The sequence below is a fragment of the Kogia breviceps genome, chromosome 1 (assembly GCF_026419965.1).
Source record: "Kogia breviceps isolate mKogBre1 chromosome 1, mKogBre1 haplotype 1, whole genome shotgun sequence".
NCBI lineage: Eukaryota > Metazoa > Chordata > Mammalia > Artiodactyla > Physeteridae > Kogia > Kogia breviceps.
This window is the reverse complement of record NC_081310.1, coordinates 31,843,023-31,866,308: the sequence shown is the minus strand read 5'-3', so window position 1 is coordinate 31,866,308 and position 23,286 is coordinate 31,843,023. Positions and strand designations below refer to the sequence as shown.

General features: G+C 46.8%; 1 protein-coding gene across 1 annotated transcript in view; it reads right to left on the bottom strand.

Annotated features, from left to right (window-relative positions):
- RCSD1 (RCSD domain containing 1) overlaps positions 1 to 10,781 on the bottom strand; it is a 66,821-nt gene extending 56,040 nt beyond the window's left edge. The window contains exon 1 of the mRNA XM_059073454.2: positions 10,587 to 10,781. Within this exon, the coding sequence (XP_058929437.1) occupies positions 10,587 to 10,592 (6 nt within the window). The 5' untranslated portion in view covers positions 10,593 to 10,781. The remainder of the gene's footprint in view (positions 1 to 10,586) is intronic.
- Positions 10,782 to 23,286: the final 12,505 nt, after the last annotated feature.

The window sequence follows — 23,286 nt, the reverse complement described above, 5'->3', positions numbered from 1 at the left end:
TCCTTTTTGGTCCATAATGGAAGCCTTAGCTTTGCTCATATTCTCCAACATCACCTTCTTTGTACTCCCTCTGATACCTTCTGTTAGGCAAACAGAACACCAGAGCCTTCTTACAGAAGACACACTCAAGGTTGTTACAATTTTGCACAATATCCATTTAATAGATATTAATAATCATAGGACCATGACTTTATGGGATATTTTACCTTTCTAAGGCACTTTCATAAAGTACCTTAAAGTACTTTATAAAAGTATCTTGGGTTTCCCTGGTGGCACAGTGGTTAAGAACCCGCCTGACAATGCAGGGGACACGGGTTTGAGCCCCGGTCCGGGAACATCCCACAACTAAGCCCGTGTGCCACAACTATTGAGCGTGCACTCTAGAGCCCGTGAGCCACAACTACTGAGCCTGTGTGCCACAACTACTGAAGCCCACGCACCCAGAGCCCGTGCTCCACGACAAGAGAAGCCACGGCAATGAGAAAGCCCGCGCACCACAATGAAGAGTAGGCCCCGCTCGCAGCAACTAGAGAAAGCCCGCGCGCAGCAACAAGGACCCAATGCAACCAAAAATAAAAAATAATAAATAAAATAAATACATTTTTTTAAAAGTATCTTATTTGTGATGCATGATCTTACCTCCTTTTCAAAATAGCCCTATAAGGTAGGGAAAGCAGGTACCAGTTTTACAGATGGAGGGGCCACCAAGAACCCTAAGGCTGGTCACTGACTCTGGACCTGAAACTCAGGTCTCATGGTTTATCTCTCTACACAGCAACGCCCTTGGCCTATCCCAGATGCAATCAACCAACAAAGGAAACCTAAAAAGAACAGAGGGCAGAAGGCAGCCTGGTGTTTCCATTTCCTTCAAATTCCATTGCCTGATGTCCATGTTATTCTCAGGCTGACTTTCACTAACCCCTTCCTTAGGCACCCAGGGCAGGGCTTATTTACAGGCTTATAGGGGGAAAAAAAAGGGAATTCCGAGTGTTATATAACTACACGTAGAAAAAGGCATAGATTCCCTATTCACTATGGGGGAGCACTTCCAAATCAAAAAGGATGCCTGAAAGCTGTCTCTCTTGATGGCATGGTCTATGGTATTGGCTGTTCTGGGGCTAAGATATTTGAGAAACATTTTAAACAGCTGCACCTAATGGCTTATGTCTATTCCATTGATATTTTTCCCTATAGAAATGGGGCATATATTCTATTCACCCTCTGACTTCCCTTTCAAACCTACCTGCCCCTCCTTATCAGATCTCAAAGCTTGAAAAATAACTGAAATCGCTAAACACGTTTTTTTGTGCTTGCAAAGCAGCTTACGTTTTAATCAGGAAGAACATCTCCTACCATGAGAATTGTGTTAAGTCGCAAGTGAGTGAGCCCGGAGTGGCACAGATAAATGCTTTCCTCCTCAGCCTTCACACCTTTGTCAGCCTGAAAGACACAAGTCTTACTTCCAGACCAACTCAAAGATCATCTGCTCTGTGAAGTCTTCTCAGATTCCACCAGGACCCAGAGGATGTTCACGAAACGTATCTAGCTCTCGTCATGTGGGGCGTGTGGGACGATTGCACTTCCTCATCCCTGTGGTCGAGTTGATGTGGCCAGTTCCAACCCTTCCAGGCCAGAGCCACGGCCGGGGCAAGTCCTTTGGAACCCTCCCTCCCTCTGCTGTGATAACTGACAATGTTCCATATGGTAGCTGCTCTGTCAACCTGGGTCCCACAGGGAGGGCGACAATGTCATGGAGCAGAGCCCCCGGCCAACCCTCCGCAGAGTGAGAAATAAGCCTTCATTGTTTTCAACAAGCAAGACTATGGAATTGTTTTACAGTGACACTAGCCTGCCTGGACCGCTACAATCACCTGTCCTCACTTGTCCAATTGGACTGCTTACAAACTGCCTTTACAGAGCCAGTCACATTGTCCTGCAATCACTGCTTCCATTTCTGCCCTGCTCTCTTCCTCCAGACTGTATGGATCTTGAGAACAGGTACTGTGTCTTATAAATTCTCATTTGGTAGCTGCTCAGTACATGTTCTTAAATGAATGAATGGAAGAATGCATGAATAAGGTACTTGATCACAGAATATCAAATAAGGTCACGTAAAATGTAATTCTATAATCTTGCTAGGCACAATCTTCTCTGAGGGTAGAGATGATCCCAGATAATTTTTTTGTTTGTTTTTAAATTTTTGGTCACACCCCAAGGGAGGTGGGATTTTAGTTCCCTGGCCAGGGATTGAACCCGCACACCCTGCATTGGAAGGCAGAGTTTTAACCACTGGACCACCAGGGGAGTCCTGATCCCAGATAATCTTAAGTAGCTCTTCATCCTGAAATCATCCTGGCTTATCAGTGTGGGTCCTAAATCCAATGACACATGTCCCTATGAGAGACTCACAGAGCAGGTGAAGTGAACAAGAGGCAAAGACTAGAGTGGCCACAAGCCAAGAAAGCTGCAACCACCAGGAGCCATAGGAGGTGTGGAATGGATTCTCCCCTAGGGTCTCCTGTGACACCTTGATTTCAGATATCTGGCCTCCAGAACTGTGAGAGAATAAATTTCTGTGACCTCCTTTGTGGTCATGTGTTATGGCAGTCCTAGCAAACTCTTGCATCTGCCAACTCCACTGGTTTTAGATGCCCATCTGGGCAGCACTTTGGCATTCAGTCTACAGTAACCTGGAGCAATGGGATCCCTCTGAGTCTCCCATGCATTTCCACAAGGGCTTGGAATCATCCTTATTCCTCTCCTCCCAAGTACTTCAATTCAGGCTTTTGTGAGGGGATTCAGGCATGACCAGGCAGCAGGGGCCAAGGACTCCTCCAGAGAGAGCCCTTGAGGGCATCACAGAAAGGAAGGCTAGTAGGACAAGGTGTAGTACTGCCCCTGGTGGGGTGGGGCCCTCCCAGACCTAGCTCCGGATCTCTTGGCACTTGTTGCTTAAAACAATGATAAAGGGGCTTCCCTGGTGGTGCAGTGGTTAAGAATCCGCCTGCCGATGCAGGGGACACGGGTTCGAGCCCTCGTCCAGGAAGATGCCACATGCCGCGGAGCAACTAAGCCCATGTGCCACAACTACTGAGCCCACGTGCTACAACTACTGAAGCCTGTGCACCTAGAGCCCCTGCTCCGCAACAAGAGAAGCCACCGCAATGAGAAGCTTGCGCACCGCAACGAAGGGCAGCCCCCGCTCGCCGCAACTAGAGGAAGCCTGCGCACAGCAACGAAGACCCAACGCAGCCAAAAATCAAATAAACCAAATAAATTTTTCCAAAAAAAAAGAGAAAACAGATGGAATAGGACTTTATGGGGATTAAAAAGGTAAACTTATGCAAAACTTCTGTATATAAGTAGGCATTCAACAAGTGGTAGTGATTCCCATGCAGCAAGCTTTAGGTTTCTCCCACACTGACATCAGTATGGATGCTCAGAAATGGATTTCCCATTATCCATCAAAACATATCTCAAAAGCAAGACAAGCCAGGAGCCTGAAGCCTGGAAATGTATTTCAGAGATGGAGACTGGGGGGTGGGTGGGTGGGGCCCGGGGCCCCATCAGGGTGGGAGAACTGTCCATCTGGTTCATGTGCTTGAAATGAACTATGGAGGGTAAGGGTCTAGCAGGGAGGCCCCAAGGAAGCTGGAAGCCCTCTATGGCATGTTGAGAGATATAAATTCTCTGTGACCTCTGGTGTGGGTGCTTGGGTTGTGTAATAGCAGCCACAGGGCTCAGCTTCTCGTTTCTGTTGCACTGTTTCGCTGGGCCCAGCCCAGGCTGATGCAAGTGGTTGGCTGCTGTTCCTGGGCCCACCTCAGCTTGTCCCTATGCTGCCTTTGGACAAAAAGGAGAAATGTTGGCTTCTTGGAGCATGCACAGGATGTGTGATCACAGTGGGAGGAACGAGTGGGGCTGCAGGTGGAGGTGTGAATTGAAAGAGGAGATTTTTTGTGTGAATGTGATTTATTCCCAGAGGCCTCTTTCTGTCAGAGAAGGCAAGAGGGCCTTAGGGGAGGTGACCAAAGGCATTCCCTTGGGGCCTGGAGCCTATTTCAAATTAGATATCCTCAGCAAAAGCATTTAAGTGCAGGTCCCAGGCCGAGTGTGCTAATAGCTGGGTTGAGATCCCCTGTTAAGCTGTGCACCACCAGGGCTGCCAGGTGGCCTGGTAAGAGCCACACTTGTAGGGGGAATCCCCAGCACAGGAAGCAAGTTCTCTCTAGCTTCCATTAGAGAAGCTGACTTTGTGGGTTTTTTTGTTGTTTTTTTTTTTGCGGTACGCGAGCCTCTCACTGTTGCGGCCTCTCCCATTGCGGAGCACAGGCTCCGGACGCGCAGGCGCAGCGGCCATGGCTCACGGGCCCAGCCGCTCCGCGGCACGTGGGATCTTCCCGGACCGGGGCACGAACCCGCGCCCCCTGCATCGGCAGGCGGACTCTCAACCGCTGCGCCACCAGGGAAGCCCGAGAAGCTGACTTTGAACTCCCACACACCTGAGAGCTCATCAAGATACAGTCTTGTATTTTTTTCTGTTGTGTCATATGTGTGTATCTTGTTTCCCCAAACAGAAGAGAGCTCCTTTTATGGCAGGAACTGTAACTTATATTTGTCTTATCCCTCATCTAGTCCCCCAACTTCAAATACCTTTATCTTGCTTTATGCTCCAGAAACAAACCGCTGGTAACTCATACCGTGTTGTTGCTAGCATCAGTCCTTCGCCTGCACTTGATCAACTCCTACGGGTCCCTCCAGACTCCACTTAGAAACATCTCTCACAGGAAGCCCCCTGAACCCCAGGCTGGGTATCACACCTCTCCTCTGTCCACATGAAGTCAAACTCCTGTCCTCCACACGCCTGTAGGTGTTGCCCCCCTTCTTAGACCTGAGCTCTTCAGAGACCAGCAGGGTGAAACATTCATCTTCGTATCTCCACTGCTGCCATGTATCTCCACTGCCTGCCAGGCAGCACGGCCTCAATGCATGTCTGTTGGACCTAATTAAAGAGCTAGTGTGTGGTGTCCTATGACTTGCTATCAATCGATTATGGAAGATCCAGCTTAGGAGAGGGTTGTGATTGCTACCCCAAGGTCAAGAAGGTGGCCCTGATATGGTTACAAGCAGGTTCAAAATGAAGGGCTGGAGACATCTTGGCCGGAGAGAATGTCCAGTTCCAAGGTCTGGAACTTCTCAGTGCTTCCAGCCTGGGGTCCACAACACTCTCCATTAAGGATGGGCTCTGATGGCATTTCAGGAGGGTCTCTTACAGATGTAAAGGCCCTGAATGCCCATCTCACCTCTCCTATGGAGGCGCCAGAGCTTGCAATTGCAGAGGCTGGAGCCCCTTCCCTCAAGATAAGATTTGACCCGTGCAAGTGAGACTTTACAGGTGAGCCTCAGCGGCTCAGCAATCATTTCCCACAATGCCCAGGAGACAGATATTCGGGAAACCCAAAAGGAAAAAGATGGGGAGCTCACTCTCCAAAAGACCACGGTATGAGGTCAATGTCCCCCCTGGCGTGACTCAGGTAGATCCACTGGGGAGATGAGCTCCTGTAGGGCCCTAGAACAATACTACTGATGCTGGTGACCAAGCCTTAGTACTGTATTAGCAGTTTCATTGTATCTTCTTCTGCAGAGAGAGATTAAAAACCTCTACATAACTCTCTGAAGGCCAAACATGAGGTGGATATTGATTTTGTGATGAAACTGACCATTCTACCTCTTAAGGTTTAGGCTGAACTACTCCTCCCCAGGTGAGAGAAAAATTGCAAGCTGTTGTCTTTCCAAAGGTCCAGTGGTGCCTAAATCCCCAGCCAGCCTCAGTCTCTGTGTCTTGTTTTCTCCTTTACAGTGTGCACCCAGAGCTCTGAGATGTTCAGATTCTAATGAGTTGAGTAGAGGTGGTCAAGCTGACTCTGCAAACCCAAAACTATTACTTTAGGAAGGCAGATCTGCCTTCAGATTTCTCTGGAACCGAAACGTTCTCTTGAGGCCCTGATAAGATTACCGGGCTGCTGAGCCGCCAGTGTTCAGATTTCCCACGGAACCGCGCTCGCCAGACTCTGGCTCGCCGGGCTGCGAGGAGCCACGCTGAGGATCGGGCTCTGAAACCTGACTCCGCTCCAGGAATGCATGCTCACCCCCTCCTGCGATAGCGCCTGGGCCCTTCCAGTCTGCCTACCCGAACTTCCCCCTGTCATTGCGGTCCAGTGAATGCAAGTGTCTGTTAAGTAGAAGCCGGTGGTACTTTGAGGGTCCCACAGAGTGGGAGCCAGACACGCATGTGCGGGGTACTTGGCCAGGCCTGCAAGTCCACCAGCCAAGCTCCAGCTTCCAGAGGCCAAGCAATCCCTAATTATGACCCGTAGGCTCCAGCCAGCAGCCAACATATGGCTCAGTGAGAGGCTGGGTCCAGAACCAGCAAAGGCTGTTGGTGAAATTGTGGTAGAAGATATTTAATGAAGTATGGGAATTCCCTGGTGGTCCAGTGGTTAGGACTCTGAGCTTCCTGGCACAGCCCAAAACAAACAAACAAACAAATTTAAAGAAGTAAAAAGATATCATGGAAAAGTAGGTTACCAAATGAACACATTATATGTACCAGCATGTACACATACACACAGACCCATCATCAGTAATACTGATCGTCTGTGAGGATGAAAAGACATGATAGCCCAATATTTAATTAACATTTACTGCACAAGATCTAGTACATAATAAATGCTCAATAAACACTGAACAAATGGATGAATGACAAATAATATCTGGAAAGGACTTGGAGTTACCTTAAGGAAAAGGGCTCCTTAACTGTCTTCATCTAAATTAGAAATTCATTGCTTGTTCAGTGGAAAATTAAACTTGTTCAAGCACTCTCAGGCTATTTGGTACTGCCTACAATTTATATTTAAGCAACTAAGAATATTAGTTTAATTTTGATGTCCGAAGTCTCCAGCTCTTTCTTTATTATACATTTCTCCCTTCTGGGTTCCTATCCAGAGTAACTTCACCTATTATCTCTTCTAGAGAAGAATCATATTTTCATCATAAGAGGTCTGTACTTCTCATGGAGTTAGAAGTACTTCTCATGGAGTGCTGGACATTCCTGCTTAGACCAATCAAAACTAACATATCTAAACCTTGTTTAAAAAAAAAAAATCTGATCTTTCTCCCATCTTCAACCGTTTATTTACTCATTCAACAAGCATTTGAATGCCATCAGGCCCTAGATATATGATATGGCCCCTGTCCTCAAGGAATTTTCCAGGGAGAGAGCCAGGTAAGCAGACAGTTACAGTTCTGCCTGGTACTCTAATTCAGTTTGAAAAAAATGCCAAGAGTGCTGTAGAGTCTGAGGGCATCTGTGAAGGTTCCCAAGGTAGAGATATTTGAGCTGCAGGCTGAGAGGGGAAGAGTTCCCTGTTTCTGTCAATTAATTTATCAAGCAAGCTCTTCTCGAGAAATTATATGATTATCTAGGCACTGTGCAAATCTCGGGAGACCTAAAGACCAATTAGACAGTCCCTGCCTACAAAAGGCTTATAGAGGCATAAAAACAATACTGCCATTCTCCTTGGCATCTTAGAGAACTCTACTCATCTGGGCACCCCGGCAACCTCAAACACAGAAGTCATTTCTGGTTTCTCTTATAACACGTGGCCTTTACTCTTCCATCTTTTCCATTCTTGCTCTCTCTCAAAGTCAGAATATGCCTGGACTCTCAGAGAAGCTCCTGAGTCTGGTTTCCTTCCATATCATCCCTGCTACATGGTGGCCGCCATCTTACTCAACACCACTCAGCTTCCTACTGTCCATGGAGCAGAATCCAGGGCCATTCACTATCTGGTCTTTGAGGGCTGCAGCTGGCCTCTGTCTAAATTAGAAAAAGGCCCCCTTTGGGGCACAGCTAGGCAAGGAGACTTTTTACGAAGAAAAAGTAACCCTTTCTTCCAGATGGCTTGAATTCCAGCTCCCACTCACCCACTTGGCCAGCATCCACTATACTCAGAGGCCCTGTGGTTTTTATCTTATTACTTTCATTTTTTTCTCTCTCTGCTTCCCCACTTTCCTCTCCAGCCAACTGGCCTGGTTTCCTACACAAAGCTGGCATGTTCTCCAGGCACCCATTCCTTATGCCTTCTCCTCCTCACCACCTACCTTTCTTTTATGACTTCTTTTGAGACTTAATAGAAACACTGAAGTACTGTGGAACTTTTGGTCTGCAACTGCCTTACCTTTGGCACTTAAGCATTTGAAAATTATATACATGACAAGATATAATGGTAAGTCTCATTTTCCCTATTGGATTGTGAACTTTTAAAAGGCATCTTTATCTTGTTTATTGCAGAGGGCTTAAAGAGGGCTGAAATGATTGATGTTGATAGCAGTAAAGTAACTTAAAGAAAAGATTTCCCAAAGACTTCCAGTAGGCAAGTGGGCTCTAGAGAATGAATGCTGAGTAACTCTTGTTGGCCTGGTTTAAATTCCTAGTACTGGGAAGTAATATAACTCAGTTTCTCACCAAATATAGTGGTCCCTGCATGTCTCAAAAGTGGGTTTCACCCTCAAAAGAGGGTTTTACTCTGAGATTTTTCAGGAATTCCCAAGTCCCACTCCTGCATCTCATGTCCCACCATGAAAAGTTTATATCCTGGCTGAGAAACATCACTTCTCCAGCCTCTTGGTTTCCTCTTTACTTCCCTTACCAGTGCTAGCAGTTGCAGTTCTTTTTCCAGGCATTTTGACAAAAGAACTTCAAAAACAGTCACTGCCAACCAGCAAATTCATGCCCTGTACAGACTCAGCGCGAACTGACAGGCTTCCTGGCTGGCCAAGCAATGCCCCCATCTTGGTAGAATCCACCATCAATGACTACATGTTGTACACAGGAGGACCTTCTCTTTTCACCGCCCCTCAAACACAGGAAGTTGCTTAAGCGACAGTTTCAGAGCCTCTGCCACACACTGTTCCTTCCTCAGCTGAGGGAGAAAAAAGTACCTTAGGAAGGAGTCCCTTGTGTCTTCCGAGAACAAAGTTCAAACTTGCATTTGGCCCTCAAGCAGCAAGCAACCTGCTTTTAAGCCTAAATCTTTGCTCTCATCTTCCATCCATTTCTGCAAGAGATTAGACAGGTCCTAAATCGCACTGTACCTCTACCTGGGGGCCTGAGGCACCCTGTACTTTCAGAGGAGGAAACCCACTCCTAAAGCAACTTCTTCCGGAACCTTCACTCAGCCCGTGGGCATCCCCAGGGCCATCTCCCTCCTCTGTCCTGAAGTTGTAGCCAGCTGGAGAGGATCTCATCGCTCTGGGCTATCTTTGAGTAGACTTGTGAGCACCCACTGCTGGGCTTCCCTCCCACCCTTTCCCAGCCCTAATCTGCGTGGAGTTTTGCCAGTTTACAGATGTTTCCAGAAGGTCCATCTCAGCCTCTGGTGGATCCCACAGTCCCCTGCACTTTATAAGGCCTCCCTGAGGGGTGATCCCTGAAGACAACTGGTAGAGCTGGATGCCTAAATGCAACTGCCCAGGACAGACCTATTGCCCTCACAGAGAAGTCACAGCGCTTTGTAGGCCAAGCAGTGAGGTTCGCTTAGAAGAGCCAAACCTGGGCTCTGGTATAGAGCCAGGAGCCGGTAAGAGCTAGCAGAACTGACTGTGAATCTTGAGTGCTGACCACTGCCTTGGGAACAGCAGTTCAGCTTTTGAAAAGGGTGGGAATCACCTTGAAAGCTAGGTAACATTCACACCTTCTCTTTTTCTTCTTTTCAAAAGCAAGCCCGAGTCTGGCTAAGACTGGCTTAGGGCTAAATGTCAAGCCTCAGTTTCAAGGGGAAAATCTGGGGAAGCCTCAGGATGTGGAGAAGGCAGGGAGGAGGGGAATACACCCAGCCACCCCTCCACTGGAGGGTGGTTCCTGGATCCCACTGGAGCGGTCCCAGGAAAATCCCAGGCCGGGCAGTGGTGGGCTTCATCCTGGAGCCCCCCACAGATATGGGGCCAGCACACTGCCATGCACGCAGGGCCATACAGGGGCGTCTGAAGTCTGATCGGAAGGAGCGCCATTTGCCCACGAGGGGAGCGTTTCAGAAAGTTCTGAAGATTTGACAGACAGAAGCGGGACTTGAGAAGCAAGAGGGCGAGCGGACTCTAAAAAGTCCAGTTTTCTTCGAAAAGGGAAGCCAACGGACTGGGCAAGAAAAGTGCCTCACGTTAACAGTTTCTCTTTCAATACCCATATCTTCAGATCCAGCGGCTTCTGCTTTCTTGAGAGTTTCTGCTCACACGTTTGCCCATTTACAAAGTTTACAGCACTTTTTTTTTCTAAAGCATTTAAGTCCCTAAGCAAAATACCTGTATCTCTAGAAAGGCCCGAGGTCTTCCCCCGCCAACACCCTGCCTGCTCAGAGGGGTCCCCTAGGTAGGACCAGGGGCGAGCCCCCGGAGTTGGCCAGGAGGCGTGGGAGCAGCGGGCATCCGCCGTGCTCCCGGGGCGGCAGCAATGAGCCCGGTGTTCCCGGCTGCGCGCTCGGATCCCGGCCCCGCTCGCCGCCCCGCCCGCGCGCCACCGGCTCCTTTACCTCCATGTCCTCCAGGTGCCGACTCGGCGGCGGCCGCGCGCACTCGCTCTGGCCGGGGCTCGCGATCCCCGCTCTCCGTTCGGCTCCCGCCGGGGCCGGGTTCGGCTGCGACGGGCACAGCGCAAGTGGGCGGCTGCGCGCCCGGCTCGCTGGCTGCGGGACTGCCCCGGCAGCCCGCGCCCTGCGCTAGAGAACGAGGAAGGAGGAGGGAGGGGGAGGAGGGGGAGGGGGAGGGAGGAGCAAGGAGGCTGGCGATCAGGGTTTAAATTTAGACACAAATCTAAACAGATACTGTCCCCTCCCGGGGCAGGACGCAAGCGAGGGAGCCACGACTCCATTAATCTGCCCAAACATGGGGATGGGACAGCCGCCTGGCCCCTCTTTCTCTCTTAGTTTCTCCAAGACCCTGGTATTTGCCTCGGTGTCAGTCCTTCTTAACTTCTTCCTCCTTTAACATGCCTCCTTTTATTTTTCTTGCCCTAAAGGTTAGAGTCGTTCTTTCATTCTTTTAATCTTCTATCTTTTCTATTTACTTTTTAATGTACATTCCTACCCCCTGTCTTTCTTCATTTAAAGAAAAATTGCACTCACAGCATACCTGGTTTTCCTGGCGTTCCTGGGCGGAGAGTGAGAACCCTCCCTGATTGATACGTTGTTCTCCCACCGCGCCCCCCCCGCTCCCCCCGTCCCCAAGAGGGACTGTTCAGACAGTGCCTTCAATGTTCAGTGTTGGACGGCGTCGACCACCTTCCCCTCTGTCATCTCTTTTCCTCTCCACCTCGCAGTCTCAGATTTTCAGGAAACCACTCTCAATCTATCCATCTCTCATCTATGTATCAGGAAGAGGAGGAGGAGGCGAAAAACAAGTAATCCAAGCAAAGTTTTCCAAGCTCCCTGTAGCAGTCTATCTTTCTCTCTCCCCGAATGATGGATCCGTTCGATTTTGTGGAATTTCAGCCCCCATAAGCTTCTTGTTGCCTTAGGGTCCTTTTGCTGTGCCTAAGTGTACTCTAAGAAATAGCAGCAAAGGCCAAGATCCTGAACTTCCGATTCCCATAGGCCCAACATAGCAATCCTCTCCCCCAGGGCCATCCCAGCTCTCTGGGCAGCAAAGAGGCTGAAGAAAACAAAGCTGCATGGGAGGGACAGGGGAACTGGAATCTGGAGCAGCTTCTCTCTCTGCTACCAGTTCGTACACTGGCCATCAGCTCTAGGTGCCCCTTCTGGATCCCCCCCACCCCCACCACTGCTCACAGAGAAGCAGAGGGGGGAATGCCTTCAAGGACCTGTGAGTGTGAAGGGCATTGTCTGGCAGGGATGCCTCTGTGTCTTTCTGCAGCGTTCTTGCGTCCCCACCCCTCCCCCACACCCTGACCCAACTCACCCTGGGAAAGGGACAGTGGGCCGGGTAATCGGCAGCACTGTGAAGAGAGATACATGGAGAAACTGATCAAAGAAACCAGCTGAGAGTTTGCTCACACTGCAAAGAACTGCCCTGATTCCGCTCCTGATCCCAACACGACCTGCAGACTTTCGGGCACTTAGATTGCTTCTTTGGGTACCAGCCTTAGAAACATGACCTCTTCCCTGTAGAATCTTCTAAGGCTTGTCTTTCTGAAACACTAACAGCCCTAATGCCGAAGTGTTTTCTAGTTCATTTAACGCAGCTGAGTGTAAAGATAAGACCCTTGATTTCAGAAACAGCTTGAAGGTTGAATTCCAGCTCTTCTACTTTCTAGCTATGTTTTCTGAGACAAGTCGCTTACCCACTCTGACTCTCATTTGCCTCACCTACATAGTTTGGTAGGCATTCTGAAAACAGTAGCTACTTCTTTTTTTTTGAGGGGGGAGGGCTCTCACTGCTGTGGCCTCTCCCGTTGCGGAGCACAGGCTCCGGACGCGCAGGCTCAGCGGCCATGGCTCACAGGCCCAGCCGCTCCGCGCCATGTGGGATCTTCCTGGACCGGGGCACGAACCTGCGTCCCCTGCATCGGCAGGTGGACTCTCAACCACTGCGCCACCAGGGAAGCCCAGTAGCTACTTTTATAATGCTTAGCCTCATGTACAAGCTCAAATGAATAAGAACCCAGTATTTCTTTTATTGCCAGGCATTCTAAGGCCCAGTGAATGGGGCCTCCACTCCCAGGAATTAATGGTGAGTCCCTTCCCATTCCAGCCACATAGCTACAGAGGTGAGGGCACTAGGGCAGAGTTGGCAGCAAGAAAGGAAGTTTCTTGGTACCCTGCAATGCATACTCGTGCTTGTGATTTTTTTTCCCCTTTTCTTCTTTTTAAAGGTGCAGGACTGAGTTGGTGATGGGAGCATAGTCTCTTCCCATATCTTCTAACTCTGACTCATGGGGCCTTTTCCTTTCTGCCTCCATCTAGTCCTCCTTTCTGCTCAGAACAGGGCTGTCCCAGCACAGGTTTCTGCTTCACAAACAGGATGGCGGAAGTGCCTACCCGAAAGAAACCGTTAGACTTAGACAGCATCACAGTTACTCAAGCTGACTTGCAGCTGTAGCCCACGCCCTGCTCAGGTCTTCCCTCAGCCATGTAAGAACCCATGACCCACAACGCAAATAAACTCAGCCTCCACCATGCTCCTGGGTCTCAGAACATTCAGGGTGGGATGCTGCTCCCTAGTTACTTGGGCCCTAGGCAGAGACCTTCATGAGAGGAAGGAGTGGAATATTGGGAGAGGGGCAGAGGCCCAGAGCTCAGTTTCAGCAGCCCTGAGAAGGTATGGGGACTGTGCTCCCCGTATATTCCCCTCCCACCCCTCCTGAAGGTCCCCAGAAGCCAGAATGGAAATAACCCATCTGGTAAACACCCTGTTTTTGCTGGGCTATCTGGGATTCTGACTTGCTGCTCTGTGTGCCAGGAGAAGCTGACAACCCAAGGGGAAGGGAAAGTGGCTTTGAGGGGGTGGTCCCCCTCCCTCTGTAGGGGACTGTTTGGCTCATAAGGACCCACTTCCTTTACTCTCCCCACTTCACACACTCTGGTAGTCTGAACCAGCCAAGCAGTAAATAAAGGCCAGTGCAGAATGAAGAACAAGAAACATCAGAGCAGGGCTTCCCTGGTGGCACAGTGGTTGAGAATCTGCGTGCCAATGCAGGGGACACGGGTTTGAGCCCTGGTCTGGGAAGATCCCACATGCTGCAGAGCGGCTGGGCCCGTGAGTCACAATTACTGAGCCTGCGCGTCTGGAGCCTGTGCTCCGCAACAGGAGAGGCCGCGATAGTGAGAGGCCCCCACACCGCGATGAAGAGTGGCCCTGCTTGCCGCAACTAAAGAAAGCCCTCGCACAGAAACTAAGACCCAACACAGCCAAAAATAATTAATTAATTATGTTTTTTTAAAAAAAGAAAAGAAAAGAAACATCAGAGAAGCTTGAGCAGGGGAGCCCATATTACCATCAAATAAATACCACCAAATAAATATTCGGTGAATGAATGAGTGAAGCAAATTAGTAGGATCTTTGCTTTTAAACCAAAGGCAGAGCCTTTTTCCATAGATGGGTCTTCAGTGGGAGAAAAGACCCTGTGGGAGAAAAGATCGTGGAAGGGTACAAGTTAAGCAGTAACTAAGTTTTTTTTTTTTGTGGTACGCGGGCCTCTCACCGCTGTGGCCTCTCCCATTGCGGAGCACAGGCTCCGGATGCGCAGGCTCAGCGGCCATGGCTCACGGGCCCAGCCGCTCCGCGGCACGTGGGATCTTCCCGGACCGGGGCACGAACCCGCGTCCCCTGCATCGGCAGGCGGACTCTCAACCACTGCGCCACCAGGGAAGCCCAGTAACTAAGTTTTTAAGCAGACTTGTAAAGAGCTCCAATCAGTCATTTCTTATAAGTGGCCACACTGTGTTGCTGATTGTCCATTTTGAAAATTAAGAGCAAGAAGCAGATGTTCTTTCACGGCTATAAATACTAACTTTAAACCATAGATACTTCAGCCCTAAGTCCTGGGACTGTGGCAAAAATAAAATAAAACAACTCATTCCGCTACAAGTGACTGTCAGTGGGGAACCAAGTTGAATATACTGAAGTGAAAGCACCAAGTCTTGAGTGCTTTTATGTGTGCAGGGAATGTCAGTGGAGGGTTTCTCAGAGGAAGATGGTAGCATGTGAAAGATAGATTGAGGAGGAAGGTAGCAGAGTAACAGTTAGGCCACAGGGAGGATGTTGAAGTGTGGAGCAGGTAGCCAGCAGGGGTTGGTGACCTCATGAGGAAGTCTTTTGATTGGCCCTTTGGGGATTGGGAGATTGATTACATATGGAAATTGAGCAAAGAAATTGACATGTAGAAGCCAATGGGAGACAAGATGCTCTCTGATGGGAAAGGGAGATAGAAATATGCAAGGGCAGTGGGAATTGGAATGGACCCTGTGGTGTTGAATTGGAGTGGGAGGTATTGGTGGGAACTCATGGTTTTCAGTCTGTAAATACATAGATGTAGATATAAATGTGTATACATACATACATATATTTCTTTTCTTTTTTTTTTTTTTTTTTTTTTGCTGTACGCGGGCCTCTCACAGTTGTGGCCTCTCCCGTTGCGGAGCACAGGCTCCGGACGCGCAGGCTCAGCGGCCATGGCTCACGGGCCCAGCCGCTCTGCGGCATGTGGGATCTTCCCGGACCGGGGCACGAACCTGCGTCCCCTGCATCGGCAGGCGGACTCTCAACCACTGCGCCACCAGGGAAACCCCATACATATATTTCTTAGTTTGATTCACTGAGAGGGCCTGGGAGGAATGATACGCCAGTAGCAATCAGTGCACACAGAGCCCAGATCTTGGTTTCTGAATACCATTCTCCACTAAAGGAACCAAAGGTCCTTGGAGAAAATGGCTGATTACAGGGCTGGGGCAGGTAAAGAACAAGATAAGCCTGGAACATTTTGTTGTGCCAGAAAATATGGACGTGCTCCATAAATGACAGGAAGATGTTTTAAAAAAAGCACAGAAAACAGATTGCAGGGACCCTAGGACAATATTGGGATAATAAAAGAATCAAAATAAAGAATGATAGCAATGTATTATGCCCTTTAAATAAAATAAGAGTTCATGAGTCCACACTGATATAAACAAATAAGTGAATAAGTAAGTGGAAGAAGAGAAAGCTCTTTCTCATAGCACAATGCTGATGAACAAATGTAAAAAAAAAAAGAAAAGAAAATTGCCATATGACAACAATTACAGTTATAATAATTTTAGGCAAGAAACATCATTGGATGCTAAATCTAGTGGGTAAAAATTGAATGAGGAATAGGATTTTACATAATTTCAAATTATTTCCCTATAAATTACTCATTAATTACAAAGGGGAAAAAGTAACATTACAGAGAATAAGGCTAACAGACACCATATTAAGAAAGTGGTCAAAATAAACACCACCAGTGATGGGACAAATTGACATCACATGCTACCTAATGGGATGCAATAAGAAGAACACACCTTCATTTCTGTGATATTCTGGCCCAAGGTGCATAACCTGAATGTAATCATGAAGAAACACTGGACAAGTCTAATAGGAAGGCATTCCTCAAAGTGACTGGTCTGTGATTTCTAAAAGTACCAATGTCAAGAAGGTCAAGGGAAGGCTGGGGAAGGGTTCTAGGTTAAAGGAGACTAGAACCACATGACAATTGAGTTGACTATGTGCTTCTAGGTTGGCTCCTTTGACTATAAAGTATGTTAAAGGAATTATTCTATATACACATATCAAATCATCACAATGTATACTTTAAGTATCTTACAATTTTGTCAACTACATCTCAATAAAGCTGAAAAAAGATTATTAGAATTGGCAAAACTGTAAGAAATTCTGGGTGAAGGATGTATGGGAGTTCTTTTGTACTAATTTTACAATGTTTTCAAAGCTTAAAATTATCTCAGGGCTTCCCTGGTGGTGCAGTGGTTAAGAATCCGCCTGCCAATACAGGGAACATGGGTTCAGGCTCTGGTGTGGGAAGATCCTACATGCCGCAGAACAACTAAGCCCGTGTGCCACAACTACTGAGCCCTTGTGCCACAACTACTGAAGCCTGTGCACCTAGAGCCTGTGTTCCGCAGCAAGAGAAGCCACCACAATGAGAAGCCTGTGCACTGCAACGAAGAGTAGCCCACACTTGCCGCAACTAGAGAAAGCCCGCGCAGCAACGAAGACCCAACACAGCCCAAAATGAATAAATAAAATAAAATAAAAAATTATTTCAAACTAAAAAATTAAGAAAAAAGGTGGTGGGGATAAGAATTGAGCCCTCCCATTTCTTTTTTTTTCCAGACTAACTCCCTACCCAGTCCCTTCATCATCTCTTCCTCCCCCCATCCCCTGCCAGAGATCCACAGGATGGGCCAGGGGCCTGTTGACACTGGTGATAGATGATAGATGGATAGATAGATGGATGGATGGATAGATGGATAGATAGATAGATAGATAGATAGATAGATAGATAGATAGATAGATAGATAGATATTGGAAGAAGAGAGAGATCCTAGTCTTCTGGAATGATAGTGGATGGAGACAGGAAGGGGAAGATTATTCAAATCTTTTTTGTACAAATATCTTTGTGATGTTTCAGTGGTTGAGGCAGACACATGGATATTTAAAGTTTTGAGGAGAGACTTAAAGTTTTGGATAAAGTTTTGAGGAGAGATTTAACGTTAAAAAAAGAAAGGGAAGAAAACAAAAGAACCAAACCAAATTGGACTGAAGGAAGGCTGGCCATACACTGAGAAAGGGGTTGGGAGTCTACGGCTGAGAAGGGCCAACCAGGGATTTCCTGGGGTGAGGCTGGGGGAAGCCAAAAAACAGTGTTGACAAAAAAACCAAAGGGGACAGTCTGGAGGCCTCAACAGATTGCAGCCTTCTCCTTCTGAGGCATAGCCCAAGTTCGGGAATGAAATTATACAGATCTACAAGGAAACCCAAACCTTTTCAACCTTAGAGTGTATCATGCAGAGCATCTGAGCACCAGCTTCAACGCTGGATGTAGATTAGAATGACCCAGGGAGCTTTCAAAAAATAGCTATGCCTGACCTGCCCACTTCCTGTAGGTGAACACAGGGTGGGGCCTGGTGTGTCAGTTTATTTTTAAGCTTCAGTAAAGAGGTAAATCTTGAATAGTCTAAGCCAATTATGGAAATAATATTCCTCTTGCCAGAAATTGGTTTAGAGAGAAATATGTGAGGAAATTTTGGCCAATGAGATAAAAGGGGAAATCTTTATCCTTTCTGCTAAAGAAACACATACGAAGAGATGCCGTGTAAACATAAGGTGTTGTCCTACCTGATGTAATGCCTGGAACTACAGCAACTATTGTGCTACCACGAGACAAAGCTGGGAAGATTCAGGACATAAACTCCATGAGGACAGATATTTTTGTTTCTTTTTTTGTCAGTGTATATCCCATGTACCTAAATCAAGGCTGGACACAAATAGTCATTCAATAAATATTCATTGAACAAGAAACCACTAGCTTTGTTGACCAAATGATTTTGTTGAGGCACGGAATTGACCAACTCCGGAGGGACTATCCCCTGGAATTCTTGTTATGTGAAGCAATAAATTTCATTTCAAAGTTAAGCCATTTGAGTATGATCTTTTGTTATAGCTAAAGCATCCAACCGATTCAGATATACACAAACTGACAAGAAGAAGACAAAATCAGACACATATACCAGTACAGAGAAAGAAGCAGTCCCTCAGATAAATGTCCAGCAGAGATGTGGAGAAAGACTGCTATGGAAGTGCATACACACACACACACAGATGGGAGAATGTGAAACAGAAAAAGAGAGTGGAAAACCTGACTAATATCCATTGGTGAAGAAAAGAATTCAGATTGAAAAAATAAGAGTACTGTCAGAATATTAAATGTCTTAATTTCTACCTAAATTTCAGACAACAGGTGGTCTAGATAATCCTTTGTCTTTTTTCTTTTTCAAAAATTTATTTTATTGAAGTATAATCGATTTACAATGTTGTGTTAATTTCTACTGTACAGCAAAGTGATTCATTTATACATATAGATATACATTATTTTTCATATTCTTTTCCATTACGGTTTATTACAGGGCATTGAATAGAGTTCCCTGTGTGAGTCAGTCCTTTATCTTTTCTTATTATTAAAAAGGAAAAGAACTGGGAATTCCCTGGCAGTCCAGTGGTTAAGACTCCATGCTTCCACTGCAGGGGGCACGGATTCAATCCCTGGTCAGGGAAAATCCCACGTGCTGTGTGGCCTGGCCAAAAGAAAATAAATAAATAAAGGTATGTTTTCATGAAGTTATTTCATATCACAATTTCTTTTAGGATATTGTTAGCAACGTCAAGTGATGTTGCAGTTTTGCCACTAAAGGCATTTTTGCTAATATGAATCAGTAGCTTGAATTGGGCAGGAGGTGTCCAAAGCTGGAGGTTACCCACATGGCCTTAAAATGAATATCTTCAGTGATTCTACACTAATAAAGTGAAACAGGTTATAAAAAAGAATAGTACCCAATTCCCACTGGTCACTCATCCTCTTTGTTTTTTTTTTCATGGGCAACAGGCAAAGAATTATGTGGAAAGTTTTCTGCACAAAGTATGCATTTGCAAAATTCTACTAAAAACCTGTGTCCCCACCTGTTTCTCTTTCCTTCTTGTGGTGGTCTTGCTATCCATCCATTTGTTCATGCCAGAAACCTGGGATTCATTCTTGATTCTTCCTTTATCTTCACCAACCAGGTGCTACAATTCTAGCTCTAAAATATAATGACATTACTCCCCCAAACCTCCCACCAATCACAGTCATTGCCATCTTCATCTGGATTAAGAAAATAGTGTCGTAGTTCATCTGCATATCTGTTAATTGTTGTCCTTGACTCCAACCATGACTCACCATCTCCCTGCATCTATTCTCCACTCCACAGGCGGTAATCTTTCTAAAGATTACTTTGGAGGGTGTAACTCACACGCTTTCCTGACATGGTAATGCTTACCTCTCCAGCCTCTTCTCAACAGAGAACACCCAGTACTGCACAGTCAAGCCATCCTGATGTGCTTTCAGGTCCCTGAATAAGCTCTTTTCTCTGCCTGGAACACATTCCTTGCTTTGCACAAAGAACAAAATTAACTCTTATTCATCTCTTTGTTCTCAGATTAGGCTTCCTCCAGGAAGATGGTCCTGACCACCTCCCTCCAATTCCCGCCACATGGAAGAGATGTGCTTCCTGTGTGCACCTCACGCCTGCACTATTCCTGTCCTTGCAAGGATTGCTTTATAATTACCTGTTTACTTTCTTTATCCTACCACAAAACTTTATTCTTTTTTTTTTTTTTTTTTTTTTTTTTTTTGCCCATGCTGCGCAGCTTGCGGGATCTTACTTCCCCAACCAGGGATCAAACCTGGGCCCTCGGCAGTGAAAGCGCCAAGTCCTAACTGCTGGACCACCAGGGAATTCCCAATTTTCACCTACTTTTAATAAATTTATCTGCTTGGCTGCAGCCTCACCTTGGAGGAAAGATTCAACTTTGTCTTATATCTTCTCATCTGTTCTAGAATATTCTAAGTTCAGATTCAATTCTGTATTTTTTGCTTGTACATGCCAAAAATAAAAAAAAATGGTGGGAGGGGAGTTCCTCACATCTCCATTCTGAATAAATTTCACTATCTTGAACAGTGTTTCATTTTGGAAACCAGTTTTAGGTTACACTGATTTAAATAATGCATAAATTTAATGCACAGAAAATTTTTTTTTTCTGGCGGAGTCAAGGATTTGACCTTCTTTCCTAAATCTTACCACTTATTGACTAGTTTACTTGCTCTCATCCCATTGTATAACCTCATATCTCCTGGTGCCAAAATTCTTCCAGTTTTGGAGTATGTCATTATTACATTTGCTACCCTCTTCCATCTTCGTTCACCTTTTCTGCTTTCTGCCCTGTGATAGTATTTGAGATGTTTTCATATTTTTCTCATCTTGGTCTCTCCAGCATCATTCAGCCCGTGAGGCGCACATAGGGTCCCTATCATATAAACTTATCATTTATCTGAGAAGGCAATAATTAATAGACCCTGGAATATTTGAATCATAATGCAAACTAAATGCTTAATGTCCTGAAGCAGTATAAAACGGAATGCTGCTGGGTCCTGAGGAAGTCCAGAGGGACAAGGATGGAGGATTCAAGGAGAGCCTCGGCGGCAGGAGGAAGAGGAAGCTGACCTAGGCGAGCTTGGTGAGATGGGGATGGTGGGGCTCTGGGTGCCTTGAAGTGTTGCGTCAGCAGAGGGCTCCGGGGGGAGCCTGTAGGAGGGGGTGGAGAGGGACAAGAGGGTTTGCCAGAGGCCAGCTTTGACTGTTCTTCTCAGGTTTACAGTGTCTGCCCGACATGGCACACATTAGCCCTTTAAGTGGGCATTAAGTTTGGAATTCTTCCTGGCCTCCTTATAGGGAGCCTGCTGCGCCTGGAGTCTTGTTCTGAGAATGTTTTATGCTTGGTATTTGCCTCTGTAAAAATAGGTGATATTTGCATTTTGAAGATTACTGACCTGAGCAGAGTTGCTTCTGATTTATATTTTCTGTTTCTTGTTTCCTTTATTGCACATGGTGGGGATTTTAGGCAGCAATAAAGACAAAGAGATGGGGTGAGAGTGAGTAGGGAAAGAGACATGACAACCATTTACCTGTAAAGACTCTGTAGGCAAAGGGACCAAGCTGAGGACTGAGGACTCCAGGACCCTACCACATATGTGCTTTCTAAGGGGCAAAGGTTTTTTTGTTTGTAGTTTTTAAATAAATTTAGTTATTTTTATTTTTGGTTGTGTCGGGTCTTCGTTGCTGTGTGCGGGCTTTCTCTAGTTGCAGCGAGCTGGGGTTACTCTTCTTTGCGGTGTGCGGGCTCCTCATCGCAGTGGCTTCTCTTGTTGCGGAGCATGGGCTTTAGGCGTGCAGGCTTCAATAGATGTGGCACGCGGGCTCAGTAGTTGTGGCTCGTGGGCTCTAGAGCACAGGCTCAGTAGTTGTGGTGCACGGGCTTAGCTGCTCTGTGGCATGTGGGATCTTCCCACACCAGAGCCTGAACCCATGTCCCCTGCATTGGCAGGCGGATTCTTAACCACTGTGCCACCAGGGAAGCCCTAAAGGGCAAAGTACTTCACCATTCTCATTTCCTAATTGATGACAGCTCTCATTAGTCACCCAGGGATGTGGCAAGGAATTCCTAATCAAAATAACCATAAATCTAAAGCCATAATGTAATGGGTGAAGCACTCAATCTGGCCTTGCACAGCCGAGTTGGCAATGAAGCACAGGACGCAGACAGCCCATACTGGAAGTCACACAGGGAGATGGATGTACCTCTGCTGTGCAAGGGGGAATGGTGTGGATGGCGGTGGTCATGGGGCAGGAATTTGCATCTCATGGCTTAATCAGATCTGAAAGCTAATATCCTGTTTTTCTGAGGGTTGGGCACATCAGTAGCTGAAAGCCTCCTCTGACCACGACCGGGCTCAGGAAGTGAGTGTCAACAGCCTTGCAGATGGGAACCCAACTCCTAGTGACCATGCCTGCAAAGGCATTCCACCCCATTCTGGCCAGGCCCCCTGCACTCCTCTACTCCAATTCTAGAACTCCAGACCTCACCCCTCCTCCCCAGAGACTTATCAACAGGAAGTTAAGTCAGCTGGAACACTCCGTTCCCTTGACATTTTTGTTTTAAATCTGCAGCTGTGTTTAAGGCTTCATGAATTCTCTGTCTGGCTCTGTGTCTTGGGACTGTCTGTCTGTCTGCCTGGTGCTTTTTCTCTCACACCCATGCACCAAGTCGTGGTTACCATAAGGCTGGTGGACCAGAATGAGAAGTAGGGTTGGTAAGAAGGAAATGGGGAGGGGGCAGAAGAAAGCACTTTAGGGACTGTAATACTAGCTGTTGATGAGCTAGGGAAGGTGACCAATTGCTCAGAAATCATTACTGAGGGGAAGCTATAAATGCTGGGGAGGAATTCCTAAATCATGAACAGTGTGCACTTCCAGAGCCACCCCTTCTCATTGCTTCAGGGTGCTTATCTGTACCTCATATCAGAGTGATGTGTGGGCATGTCTTCTCAATATTCTACAGTGCCTACTCAGCAGATGGCTTATTCATACTTACTTTCTCTTAGGAAGCAGTTGGGAAATAAATGAATGAAGCTTCTCTCCTTCCTTTTATCCCAAGTCAGCCTAACGCTTAAAAAGCCAAGACATTTCCCAAATGCAACTTGGCCTATTCAAGATAATATCTCGGAATCTCTTGTAGCTGCAAGTTCCTTACTTGCTGAAAGTCTATTTTTTATTCGCAGCACATTGTTCCAAGACTCATGAGGGCATTATTTTGTTCTGTCCTGGTTGCTTTTTTCCTACTGCCTCTCATTCAAGTTTAGAGGGGAAGGACCTCTAAACTTAGAGACCATGAACCTCTAAAGCCACTAAGTGGCTAGAAGGAAAGTGGTGATTATTCTCTCTCCAAGTTCTTCTTCAACAGACCCAAGAAGAGAGTATCCCTCATTCATTATAGTAGCTGGTCCATTGAACTTACATGTGTAAACTGCCAAGGTTGGTTTTTAAAGGATCACATGAGGCAAATGACTTATAGTCACACAGGTTGGATATGCTTTGTCAATCCCTGTCCTTGAAACCTAAGTCCGAGAAAACATAGCTCACAAAACAGGTATGG